The sequence below is a fragment of the Pyxicephalus adspersus genome, chromosome 11 (genome assembly GCF_032062135.1).
Source record: "Pyxicephalus adspersus chromosome 11, UCB_Pads_2.0, whole genome shotgun sequence".
NCBI classification, from domain to species: Eukaryota; Metazoa; Chordata; class Amphibia; order Anura; family Pyxicephalidae; genus Pyxicephalus; species Pyxicephalus adspersus.
The window spans coordinates 10,897,662-10,912,306 of NC_092868.1; the positions used below are offsets into that span (position 1 = coordinate 10,897,662).

Sequence of the window (14,645 nt, forward strand, 5' to 3'; positions counted from 1 at the left end):
TGAAAGGTCAGTTTATACTATTGGGGATGGCCAAAATAAAGGTTTGTTTTAAAGTGGAACTGAAGTCCCCCTTTACAAAATCCACAATCTGGCAAGATCATTAATGCAGAAAGAGACAGGTGATGTCCCTTCTGCAACAATTAGTATTACCTGCCTGAAATGTCAAAAAAGCTGAGCTGCTCAATTACAGCTTCCCTTGTATGTTCCAGGGATGAATGAACTCCCACCATGCCTGCACAGGAATTAACCATCCCGGTATGGGCGTCTCTGGAAGACAGGAGAGAAGGAAGATAGCGGAGCCCAGCGATGGATATGAATATCAGAATGTGGTTGGACATGAGAACATATTGGTTACCTTCAGGTTCTCTAGTCTACTAGCTGGTCCATGAAAAATGACAATATTGAAGGGAAGAGAAGAAGGTGAGATATTATGAGTGCTACTTATTCTGAGATAACAGCAGCTGACATCATTGTAACTAAAAGGTGTCCACACACTAGTCAATGAGCATGCAAACCATCGCCCTATAATTAATCGTTACCTGGCATAATCACCATGTACCCTTAAGCTACGTACACACTTCCAATTATTATCGTTGGAAAACGAACGACGAACGATCCTGCACGATATCTACGAACGATCGTATAGCACCGATCCTGCACATANAGATAACGACACGATCGTTCNTAGATATTGTACACACAATAGATACGATCGTTTGAGCGATAGAGGAACTATGTGCACGACAGGAAAGTGAACGAACGTTCGTTCATTACGCATGCTCAGCCCATGGACGATCAACGAACGATCGTACACACGAACGATGTTCAACGATCGTCGTCCAATCCGATCCGCCGGTCCGGTCGTTCGTTTCCAACGACTTTCCTCGTTCGTCGGCGTCGTTGGTTACTTTTTTTACGAACGATTTTTGCCCAATCGATCGTTCGTTTTGAACGATAAAAATTGGAAGTGTGTATGCACCTTTAACCAGTCCAACTGCTGCTCTACTCCGCCAAGATAATGTAAATCATTAAATGTTGCTGACTTCCAGCAACCAATGGGAGCAGTGATAACTATATGAACACACAGAGCAATTGTTATTGTAAGGCTGCAAATGCATGTGTGATAACCATTGCTCAGCACAGTTGTGCTTGCCTTGGGCAAAAATCTGACAAATGTTCAGCTGCCCCTGATGTCATTCATTGATTCTAGAGGATCCATGGACATCTGATTGAGAATAACCTCTTTGCATGTCAATGGAATAGAACACGGCACAGTTCTGCTTGCTCACCCCTCCCTTCTCCATAGAACAAAATAGGTGCTGTGTACAGGAAAGGTAAGGGCCGGTAAATTTGCATATGCAACACCGGCTTGTCTGAATCACCCATGGTGAGTCTATGATTGCACTTTAACCTCCCATTTTTTGACCATTTTTTGACTCTGCCTGCCGCCTGCCCTGACCTCTGCCTGGACTTTGACCACTTCTCTGCCTGCCGCGTGCCCTGACCTCTGCCTGGATTCTGACATTTTTGCCTGCTGCCAGCCCTGACCTCTGCCATGGCATCCAAAAGGCGTCTCTCAAGTCAGGCTGCATATGAACAACTTGCAGACAGTGAGAGCGACTTGGAATCGCAAGTAGAGTCAAGTGACAGTGATTACCCTGGAAACCTGTTATCGGACACAGAAAGTGACAGCGATTCGGACACTGAGGTTAGTGACATCCGCATCTGGTGCTCTACTGATATCAGTCAGCCTCAGCCGGTACTCCTAAGATTCCCATTCACTGGGGAGCCTGGTCTGAAAGTAGAGGTGGAGCACAACCCCCTGGCGTACCTGGAGCTATTTCTGAATGACAAAGTCATACAAAAATTGTTGAGGAAACCAACAGGTACGCCAAGCAACAGTTAGCTGCCACATCCAGCAGGTTTTCCAGGACCAGAAAATGGTAACATGTCACTGAAAAGGACATTTGGCTGTTTCTGGGCCTAACTATTCTGCAGGGAGTGGTGGGGAAGCCCCTGAAGAAGTGGTATTGGTCCACTAATAGGCTGATCGCTACCCCTTTTTTTTGGAACAGTCATGTCTGAGTACCATTTTTGCCTAATAATGAATGAAATAATGAATAATGAATAATGAATAATGAAGTTTCTACATTTTTAAAATAATGAAACATTTGATGAGACCACACATCCTGCGCCCAATCTGAAAAAAATTTGGGAGTTGTATCAGATATTGTTGGAGAACTTCAGAGACAGCTATGTCCCCCAAAGAGAAGTAAGCATTGACGAAAGTCTAATGGCCTACAAAAGGAGGCTCAGCTGGATCCAATATATTGCATCTAAAAGGGGCAGATTTGGAGTCAAGTCATTCATGCTATGTGAATCAGCAACAGGGTACATATGGAACACCCTCATTTACACTGGGAGAGGCACAAAGTTTAGCCCCAGATTCAGCAGCTATGGAGTGGCGACATCATCTGTGCTGTCACTAATGGAGCCATTGCTGAATCAAGGATATTGTGTTACCACCGATCATTTTTACAGCTCCCCAGTTCCTGATCAAGCATAAAACTGATGCCTATGGCACCGTTAGAGCAAATCGGCGAGAAATGCCACCCATGTTTAGCAAACAAAAGCTGAAAACTGGAGAAATAGTTGCCTGGCAAAAAGGAAAAATGATGGCCCTGGGATGGCATGACAAAAAGGATGTGTGCCTTTTGAGCACTGTACACAACGCCGCCACTGCTATGGCTAGAACAAGAGAAGGGAACGACATTTTGAACCCACAGGTTGTTCTGGACTACAACAGCACCATGGGGGGTGTTAATAGAGCTGACCAGGCGATGACTTTTTATCCTGCTGTTAGAAAACAACAGAGAAAATATTATAAAAAAAATGTTTAGGCATCTGGTGGAACAATGTCTTTGGAATGCTTTCATTCTTTTCAAAACAAAGAATGGCAGGCCTGTACTTCACCATGATTTTATCTGGCAAATTTGTGAGGCCCTATGTCTAAAATATCAAAGAGCAGAAACGTATTGGACGTTGGACGCCATGATACCACGGTGGTGAACCAAGAACGCCTGACTGGTCGCCACTTTATGGACTACATACCACCAAGCGCAAGAAAAGAAGCGCCAATGAGGATGTGCGTGGTGTGTTGTGCTAAGCGTGATGACACTGGGAGAAAAATAAGAAAGGAAACACGGTTCTAATGCCCAGATTGTAATTTTGGACTCTGTGTTTCCCTTGTTTCAAAATATATCACACCCCGGATGTTTATTAGTCATTTATTAGTTTATGAGAAAAATCCTAAAAACCTCATATTTTTGTGTTTTTTATTTAAAGTTTATTATTAAATTTTACTATTATTATGACATTATTTTGTGTTTCAAACTTTATTTTACTCAGATTCTTGTTTGAACATATTCTGGTGAGTTATGCCTAAGAATTACAGGCCTACAATGAAAAAAATGTACCGCTTTTTGACATAAATCCAGAAAGAAATGAACCGCTAGGGAGTTTAAAGTAGACCTAAATTTAAAATTTTGACATTTTTAAGTGCAACACTTTAAACAAAAAGAAAGGGTGCAGCACCGCCGCCGAATGACTGCCAGCACAGAGCCTCCGGCTGCTCCCTCTGCGCATGCCTGATCCTGGGCATGTGCAGAAGGGGCATTTTTTTTCTAAGGGAAAAGAAATGCCGATCCCACACATGCGCAGCAAGATTTCTTGCATCTCTTGCAGTACAGTGCGAGATCGGGTGACGTAGCAAGAAGAAAACCAGAGAAGACTGAAGATGGCAACGCGCTTCCTCTGCAACGGGATGAAGAGGAATTCTAGGATGACGTGAGACCAGATCCAGGGAAGGTCCAGTGCCATCGAGGTAAGGGTGATTTTTTATTCTCAATTTAGGTCTGCTTTAGGCAAAAGACCATTCTTCACTCTGGCCAAGACCAACTGTCGTCTCAAGTCTCCAAACCGTCAGTGTGTATAAAATGCAGGAAGAAAAAATAAAAAAGTCTAAACCTTGTAAAAGTAATCACTTTGCCTATGAATTTACCAAATATCCCTGGTCATGAAAGGGGTTTCCCTGTACAGTCAGTGAAAGGAAAGGCAGGCAGACGTTTTCAGCTGTTGTACCTGCAGATCTGGCTACACAACAGGGATGGAATTCCAGGAATGAGTCATGTGATCCAGGAGGAATGACAAAATGGAGATTTCCAGGAATGTGAACTGTACACTGTTTATATATCACACTCCTCTCTGTGTATATATATATATATATATATATATATATATATATATATATATATATATATATATATACTATGAGGGTGCTTTCACTCTCAATTCTGCAGAGGTTGTGGTTAAAGAGACCTGGTCATCAGTCTCATAAGATTATTTTTGCATTAGCCTGTTTTAGGCATGTTATTTACCTATAGAAATCTCCCTTGGGTATACATATAAATGCCCTGAATTTGCTTATGAATGCTGCCCTCTTGGATATGATATCAGCAGCTGCAACAGACTCAGAGCCATAACCTTCTCTCATTATTCCCTCTTAAACATATACCCTGGTGCCTACATATGTAGGGAGGGTCGAAGGAGCCCATACATACACTTTAATGACCATGCCACAAAATTCATCTAAAAAATGTGTCACAAAACGCAGGCAATGATCAACAAAGGTACAAAGGAACAGACTCAATTTAAAGTGGAACTAAAGTTCCATGTTTAGGAATCCAGGATCAGGCCGGTCAATAATGCAGACAAGGGCCAGGCAATGTCCCCCCTGCAACGATCACTCCTACCTGTCTGAGCTGCACAGGTGTATCTTCAGCTTTGGTTGTTAGAATAACTCTGTACGTGTTGGGAATGAACAAAATCCCACACGTCTGCGCAGAAGTTACATCATCTCACCCTAGCCAATCAAGACAGCCCAAAGATTGTCTATAGGAAGAAAAAGAAGGAGGTGGCAGCGCTCTATGAGGGAATGGGGGCAGATGAGTGTCAGGAGTATGATTCCACTTTAAGGATCCTGTCACATTTCACTCCTGTGTGATGCTGAATGTTTGCAATTCCTTATCTAGTGTGTTCATGCAAAACGCTGAAAGATAAAATGTAAATGTGAAAACATCTAACTAGACACAACAACTACCCTTGCACATTATAGGGGGTACTTCTAACTACAATTTCTGCAAAATACAAAAATGATAAACAAAAATCTAGTTATGTACTTTATTTTGGTTTATATTCTGTGAAAGTGTCTCAGTATTATAAATCAGAGAAGGGATACAACCCTTCACTACTGATCAGAATATATATATTTACACCAGTATTCTCCAACATACATGGGTAAACCTGTGAGATAACATTCAGCTCTTCAGGAAACCCTTTCCATAATTACTAGACCCACAGCCTTAGTGTGGTGCTTAGTAGGAAGAATGCCTCCTACATTGCTGCCCAGTGGGAAGAATGTCACGCTTACATATATCATTAACACCAATGATCTTCTGGCTAACTGACAGAGGCACAAATTGCTCAAGGAACCCCTAGCAACTTCTGGAAGAACCCCAGGCTGAGAAACTTAGATATTCACATATTTTATAACTTATGGTCATCAATCACATATGTCATTTATTGATCGCCACCTGGTGGACAAATATCAGTAGTGCACGTCTTAAAGCAAGGCTCCAGCTATTATCCTGATCCATAGGCAATCCTGCTGATCATCATCCACCTCACAGACAAACAACTCGTAAACTGACAGACACGTTTAATCTGTTGACATACAACAACCAGTGACGTAACGATCACAGAATGACTAATGAGTCAGCTATGAATGTAAAATGCCTCAGATCAGGTCACAAATAAAGGCAAATGTAAATCAATATTTCAAACGTTTTTTTTTTAAATTATACTATATATTTTCTCAAGGCTTGCCCGTTTCTAGAAGATATCATTTTTATATATTTAAGTCACATGAGTATTCTAAAGAAACATACTGATGTACTGTACTTGTAGCATTTTGACTTACAGACACATTAATAGGAAACAATACATACAAGGTTCTAAAATGCACAAGGACTTCACTTCTTGGTTCCTTGCAGCCCTCACAGGTTTCTCCCAATTATTATCTAGTATTTATATAGCGCCAACATAATATGCAGTGCTGTACAAAGTCCATAGTCATGTCACTAGCTGTCCCTCAGAGCGGCTCACAATCTATTGTCCCTACCATAGTCCTATACGTCATTAATACAGTTTAGGTTTAATATGTGGAGATCCCTATTTACCTAACTGCATGTTTCTTGGATGTGGGGGGAAACTGGACTATCCGGAGCAAACTCACGCAAACACGAGGAGAACATTCAAACTCCATGTGGATGTCCTGGACGAAATTCGAACCTCGGTAATAGTGCTGCAGAAGCCAGAGTGCTAATCATTGAGCTACCAGGCTGTCCAATAAAATGAAATTCAAGTCCCACTTTGAAAATTGTGGATCAGGCAGGTGGTTATTGCAGAAAGGGGAAGGCGATGTCCCTTCTGTAATAATTGCTCTTACCATCATGGTCACTGCTTAGCTGTAAAATTTAATTTTGTTGCAAGAAATAACCGGGAATCCTGGCATACCTTGCAGGTGATGGGACTGGAGGAACTTCCGAACACATGCGGTTGAGTTACTTTATCCCAGCCCGACCAATCAATATAGACAAAGCTCAGAATGTGGAAGAGAGGAAGGAAGAAGATGGCCATACCCCCGACAGTACATGGACAAGTGAGTATAAATGGGTTTAGTTCTGTAGATCATTTCTGTATCCTGTACTGATAGGAGGTTGGTGGGAAGAACCAGTGAGCATTGCAGGGACTTCCACATGTCTGCTTACAAGTGGAATTCTGCAGGGAATTTCTCACAAATAGAGCCATGTTCAGCACTGCAGGCAGAAGGAGAGGTTAGAAGGCAGCCTTAGGTAGAGATGTTTGGGAGTTTTTTTAGACTCTAGATTCTAAAATCATTAAAGCTGAACTTAAGGAGAAATTTAAAAATGACTTTAGCAGTCCTTGAAGTTCCCATCAATACTTATTTTTATGGGTTGGTGGGCTCTGGGCCTAGACGGACATGCAGGCTCCTTCTCTGTGCAACAAGTTCCTTGCCTAAGTTGCTCTATGTTGTGATCACAAGATCTGAAATCATTGCCTACAATGCAAGAGGATGCTGCAGGAACAACCTGAAGTGTCCAAGGGAGGGGAGCAGGGGATAAGGCAAGAAAATGCCCCCATTACAATCTCACCTCAATATATAAAGTTTATTTAACCCTTGCAGTGTCGTCTCTTGCAAGGGAACTTTTTAATTATTCACTTTTGGTTACATCATCATCTCTTCGTGATGATCTGGGTTATGTGTGGGACCCATTTGCAATCCAGAAATATTAGTCCTGAGTTGTAGGGGATGACGACCGAAGCACAAGATATCTCAAGGATGAGACTTCAGGTGCCTGGTCCCACAACAAAGAGACTGCAGGAGCCAGGGAATTTGGTAAATAAAAGTGCTTATTGCAGGTATACGAGACATCAATGAGCATTAATTATTCTCACTGTGCAGGGGAAGACCCATGATAGATTTTTTTTCTTATTGCCTGGAGTTAGGTTTATTACTTCACCTAGTTTTAGGATAAAGCAACAGCTTCCCTCAAAGCACAAACCAACTTTTTTGTTAACTCCTCAGATCCTACCAGCCGGGTGCACCACCCAGCACATTTCAGTGACCACCCGGCTGTTTGTGGGTGGTTACTGATGAGTTGGGTCACAATGGCTGTCACCCGCCTTCATTTCTTCCCAACCAGCTTAAAAGGAATTCTGGGTTAAACACTGATTTACCTCTCCCAATGTAATGCCGGGGACACAGTTCCCACCTAATATAGATTCGGTGACTGTGAGATCAACGGCTTTTTTTTTGCTAAATCTGGTAAATAAGATACCTTGCACACATTGCATTTAGCACAAACTTTTGTTTACAGCCTAGGTCTGTTCAGTGCCAAGCAGACAGTCATTGTATTACTATGAGAAGAATATAGTATTACTGGTCATACCTGTCACCTGTAACAATCTCACCCTTCTCCCGCATTCCATGCTGGCGGCCACACCATACAATGACACACAGCGGCTGGCAGGTCAGAGATAGCCGGATGTAGAGCTGAACAGGATATGGTAGTGATTTGTCACTGAACTATGCATACATTGCTTTTCTATACACAGGAGGGTGGAATACCTGATAAACAGGCAGCAATTTATAACACGTACGTGGTGCCAGCAAAGATATGTGTAAACGCAATCAGCTAGGGGAAAATAAGGGCTTTTCTTAAGCTGGGTGGGAAGAAGCTGTTGGCAGTTGACCCAACTTTTCTGTAACCAACCAAAAACAGCCAGGTGGTTACTGAAAAGTGCCGGGTGGTGCGCCCAGCTAAAAGCACCTAGAGAGAACACTGCAATATATATAAAGATGTGACAGCGAGGAGTACTAAACTGAATTGCCCCCCCCCCCCCCCCCCATGGATTCTATGGGGCTGCCAGCTTGTAGCAACTCCTCCTAGGCACATGTTCTGAAAGTTTTAGGGATAATGTTCAGGTAGATCCCAGTGACCCCTTCTCTTTGTTTACATCCGGGGTCACTCGTGCAGTACAGCCCCACTGATTTCTATAGGGCAGGCAGATGGATGATTTGAGTTTCCCCTCTTTATAGAGATATGTGGAATTTTAATGTTCCTATAGAAGTAAACAAATAGAAGGGGCAGCGGATATTGTCAGGTATGGGGTGCAACAGTAACGTTTATTGATCTTGGAGGAAGCCTATGAAATAACATTCAGGTCTTCAGGGAACCTATTCTACGATTATACCCACAGCTTCCAGTAAAATAACATGGTTATACCCACAGCTTCCAGTAAAATAACATGGTGGTCAGTGGGATGAATGTCACCCTTACGGATAGCCAAAAAGATCACTGGCGTCACTTATATTGACCTAAGAGGCACAAATTGGGCAGTGTGTGGTATTTACCAAGGGCCCCGACAAAGGAACAGAGAGGAGAGGAAACAGGGAAAGTGATTGTTAGCCTTGGGCGGAGGGTTCTTATACAAGAGGACCTGTCATGTGTTTGCGGAAGGCAAGTACCACGGCAAGTGCCCAAATCTGTTCCAATGTTTGTATAGCGCTATCATATTCCGTAGCGCAGTCAGGCTGGAGTACAGCTCACACTACAAACCAGCTAACATGATAAAGGTCCATTTATAAAGAGGAGGAGCGGAATGAACGCCAGCAAAGCGCAGTTTTCACTACCTGTGCGGATCACCTAGGTCATGTGACCAGCTGACACCATCGCCACATTGGGTGATCATTGGCATTTACCAGCGGTTCTTCCACCGCCGCCTCGATCACATGACTGCCAACGTACGATCGCCAGAAAGCTTTCACGATTTGTAGAGAGCTCCATTACGACTGCGACCATGGGAGGTTTCTATGTATGGCCAGCCCCTGTACACATGAATGGGGGCCAACACCTGGGGCCCCCCTTGTACAGAGCACACAGCCGCCCTGTCAGGACTGTTTACAGGACACAATGGCATTATACATACACGGGGCTGGGTATAAGTCATAGAAGGCACACAGACCCCTCCCGGCCTCCCTCAGCCACCACCGACAACTCCTTATAATACACACTTACTTGCATGTTGCCCTGTAGCGGATCCTTCCTCCCCCTCCCCGCCCGGCGCCATGTTGCCGAGCCGTCATCCAGCTTCTGACAGCAGGACACGCCCCGCCCCCTTCTCGTCCTGGCAGAGAGAGGTGACTGCAAGATAGAAACTACAGACAGGGCGCGGTGGTGTCATGCTGCCACCTACTGGTAAATATAAGGTAAAACCACTCCCAATACAATAAAATAAGCAAAGAGAACAAATGTTACATATTGCTGAGTGGTTTATGTGTAAATCTAAAGCACATTTAAAAATTCTAAAAACGTTCTTTGATGCAATAAAATTATTTCAAAAAGACATTCTGATTGATTCTAGTTTTAAACTTTTGTGTTTGTGCACAGTTCCCATTTATTCCGGTTTCGTCGGGACAAGTGCAACTTTCTAGCTGTCAGTCTCATTGTTCCTGAGAGCTTTTGCAAAAGCTGATTCCACACGGATGCAATTCTGTAAACTACCACTAGATGGCAACAATACACACATAGAGAAGAACTGTAGGTAATTGTAGTTGCAGTTCCCTAAATGGCCACTGTGTGTCTTCTTTGTAATGACAATACTACAGTGATCCCCAAACAAGGGTTTATGGAAATGCCCTGATCTTCATTTTAAGAGTAGCAGAAAAAGTAGAACAACGTTTTGGATTTATTTAAAAGAACAAACAAAACACAGTTTATAACATTTTTTAAGGAAAGCTACTTCATATGTTGGTCAGAATGTATATAGTAATGGCGGTTAAATTGCTGCAGTTTAATAAAGTGGCGCGTTTCACAGAAACATCGGCTTCATTAGACTTGCATAGTAGATGATGTAAAAAGTGTGAAGAAAGTCTGTAAAACGAGTCACTTTTAAGAAAGACATCTGATTTCTTTATCCTTTCTGATAAACATATGAAGAACCAACGTTTAATAATGTTGTAAACTAGGTTTTATTTAAGTAGTTAAACATTGCTCCACCCATTGGACCACGCTCCGTCTGTCTTTGTCCCTTTTTGCCACTTTCATTTGTTGGGTGGTATGAAGCCTCTGTGTTCACCAGAATACATAAAAAAAATCAGTATTGGGTACACATCTTCCACTAAATAAAAGAAATTCACCCTCTGAAAGCCATGTTTACCATAATGTACAGGAATCATTATCTGAATACCTTCTGGACCTTGCTTTAGAGTTTGAGGACAAAGAGGGCAGATGGGGTACATATGGTGGTCCCCCAGCACAGGCTAGGGTCACACAAGCGGTGGGGAACTGATCTCACTCGATGCTACATGGTAACAACTCCCTGCGGCAGCCCCATAGCGAATGAATAGGGGCAGCAGTGAGAGGTACTAGTACGGCTTACGCCTGCCAGCTGTCACATGAACAGATGTTTGTTTAATAAATGCGAGTGACAAGTTGTATGTAGAAGCAGGTATAGACATACCCCAATTCATTTGCTTAGGGGCTGGCTAAGGGGGATGCAACATGTAGCATACCCCAGAGGCAGCTGTTCCTGGAAAAGGAAGAGGTAATAACACCCTAACCTCACAGCGGGTGTGAATTTAGACTTGGAGGCCTGAGTACTCATCCTGCCCTTTTTTTAATGAGCTGTCTAGGGAACTTTATGTCAGATCTTGCCCCCCTTTTTTACCCTCTTTGTTCTCTGTCACCTTGACAATGTTCTCTTTGGCTCCCAATTAAGATACACAGCATGTTTTGATATACAGTGGCTTTAGAAAGTAAACACACCTGTATGGCAGAGTGGCCAAAAGAAAGCTTCTCCTTAGTGCAAAACACATGAATACTGACTTGGAGTTTGCAAAAGACGTACCCAAAGTACCCTCGGACTATGAGGAACAAGATTCTCTGGTTTGGGGAAGCCAAGATTGAGCTGTTTGGTCTCAATTCTAAACTTTATGTCAGGGGTAAACCAGGCCCTGCTCATCACCTGCCTATTACCATCCCAACAGTGAAACATGGTGGTGGTAGAATCATGCTGTGGGGATGTTTTTCAGCAGCAGGGACTGTTCAAAGTTGCCACAATCAGGCAGGCCATACCCAAAGCACACACAGCGGGGACCACACAGAGGTGGTTTAGGGATAACTCTGTGGATGCACAGCCATAGCCCTGACTTGAACCCTATCAAATACCTCTGGAGAGACCTAAAAAGTTAGCCAGTGTTTTCCCCATGTTAGTCTCAAGTCCTGGAGAGCTTTGATAAATCAGTCCCAATGTGAGGGCAACAATCTTGTCTCCTTTTTCCTTGCACAGGATGATGTATTATTTGTGAATTTCATATCTTTAAGTAAGATAAAGAAGATGTGAATGTGTTGTGATAATCTGCATTAGCATAGCGAGCATCAAACTTGACAACTCAATGTACAATAATGCTTTGTGTTAAATTGAGAAAAAAAAGGAAAATTTCTTGTGTTTGCACATTAGGGAGCCCAGGCAGCCTATACATATTGAACGAGCTACTTTAACCAATGCATTTTAATGTGCTACATAGGACAATTCTGTCTACATCTTGCTTATTTATGTCCTCTCAGCAGTTCATTTCTGTCCGGATTTATGTCTAAAAGCTAGACATGTTTTTCATGAAAATTTATTTTACAGTATAATATAATAGTATGAGTATAATAAAGTTTGAAACACAAAATCATCATCTAAATAATAATAAAAATGTTTTTTTTTTTTTTAACAATGTACTGCTTTTACATATATCAATCAACTGTATTGCATTCAATACAGTTACACAGTTATTTTGTATTGGATGCAATAAAAATAGATTTGAATTTCCCGCCCTGCCTGGAATGTCCCCACGCACCGACATCAGCGGGAACTCCTGGTGACTCATCAGGTGCAGAAAACGCCGGCCGGAGGAAGAAAGAAGACGCAAAGGACTTTTGTTTTCCATAGGTTTACATACTTCAAGTGTGACTCAGGGTTACCGCTTCCGGCATCTTTTTTCTACCCCAAGTCACACTCGGGGTTACCGCTGTAGAGGTTAATAACCCCGATATCCATGTTAATAGAATAAATAATGGACTAAAAAATGCTCCTTAAGGTTAAATCTATATGTTTCCCCAGCGTTTTAAGGCCCATATTTGAAAATTCCTATGCATTCCAATGAGCTAATCTACACCAGGGCGTTTCCTTGAGCCATGTTTTTGAGCCTTATAGATAACGCTTCTTGCAATGTTTAAAAAATTGAAAATTAGGGAAATGTGCCCATTGATTTCAATGGGGGGCATTGTCCTGTGTTTTCACGCTTTTATAAGCATTAAAAAATGTTAATTAATAAAACTCCTAATACCAATATAAGGTAAATCATTTATTCCAATAAAACTAAAACAAGGGATATTATTTATCCTATTAACACCGATATAATGATCATTAAATATCTGAATAGTAATGTACACTAATAATGCCAATGTAAGAGGCAATACATGTACCAGTAACTGCAGGAAATTAATATTAGTATAAAGGGGATAACATTAGTTCTAATTACTCCAATATAAGGAATCCTATTAATGGCATTAACAACAGTATAAAAACTGTTTTTTACACTTTATTGGGGATATTAAATATCTTCCCATTAACATTGGTATAGGGAATGCTGTCTATCCCAATAACACCAATATAAAGAGCATTATTTATCAAATTAACATTGACATAAACAGGCCTGGATTTCCCATAAGGCCACCTAGGCCATGGCCAAGGGTGCCATGGTAACAATAGACAGCATTTATTTAGTTACCCCTGGCAACCCCCCAACTCCCCCTTCTCACCTGCATGACAATTTAGTTTTGGGGATGTTCCATGATGATAACAGGAGGAGCGGGCATATCAGCCATAGATCCTACAGCAGACATGACAGCAGAACCTAAAAGCTTTTACATTTAGCTGTTTTTCTTGGGATGACTAATCTTGGGAATTTTAATAAACTAGAAGGTGATGTTGTTTTTTTTAATAGGGGCGGTTGCTATGATGCTATAATGGTTACTAAGGTAAACAATAATAATATTAACAACAATAATACAAATACTAACATGAAAATGTTAGTATTTTTACTATTGTTGTTAAGATTATTATTGTTTACCTTAGTAACCATTATAGCATCATAGCAACCGCCCCTATTAAAAAAAACAACATCACCTTCTAGTTTATTAAAATTCCCAAGATTATTCATTGAAACCAATGGAAACAAGCCTGCCCTTACAAAAAATTTGTTACAAGAGTTTTGTAAAACTTTATTTCCACTGAACATGTTAGAGCATTTCATAAGTAAAATGTGAGAAAATGCTAAATTTGAGAAAATTGGATAAGCTATCCAATCATGTGCAAGCACAAACTTTCCTTGCAAGGAGATAATTGCCATTGCTAGATGAACATCCCACATTCTTTTCGTTAATCAACAAAATTGTTTGTCTTTAATAAGTATTATTGTTTTATTAACCTCCTAGCCGTTAAGCCCGACCTTCGTAGGGGCAAAAAAAAATGGCTAGGATGGTTAACCCCGAGTTTTTTCCCATCCTTACTTACCTGGTCCCGCTGTGCTCATCCAGCGTTATGTTCGTGTTCCAGCGTCGTCCTCAGTCGATCGTCATCCGTCGATCTCCCTCTCCAGCGTGCCTTCGTCGGGTGCCTTCGTCGGGTGCCAGCGGGACGGGTAAGAAGCCGGCCAGCGGAACACAAGATGCCGGCCGGCCGGCGGAACACAAGGTGCCGGCTGGCTTCTTACCTGGTCCCGCTGATCGTCCACGTCCTTCTTCTTCCAGCGCCGGATGATCTCTGAAACGAGAACCCGTCCAGCGGAGAAAAAGAAAACGGACGGCTTCTCCCTGCGTGCGTGATGACGTCGGCTCGTGTGCAGGAAATTCAAATTGAAACTCATTTAAACATTTTGTATTGGATTCAATACA

The 14,645-nt window shown here is 42.1% G+C and overlaps 1 protein-coding gene across 1 annotated transcript in view; it reads right to left on the reverse strand.

Annotated features, from left to right (window-relative positions):
- Positions 1-9,807, reverse strand: part of LIPE (lipase E, hormone sensitive type) — a 42,684-nt gene extending 32,877 nt beyond the window's left edge. The window contains exon 1 of the mRNA XM_072427229.1: positions 9,720-9,807. Within this exon, the coding sequence (XP_072283330.1) occupies positions 9,720-9,771 (52 nt within the window). The 5' untranslated portion in view covers positions 9,772-9,807. The remainder of the gene's footprint in view (positions 1-9,719) is intronic.
- Positions 9,808-14,645: the final 4,838 nt, after the last annotated feature.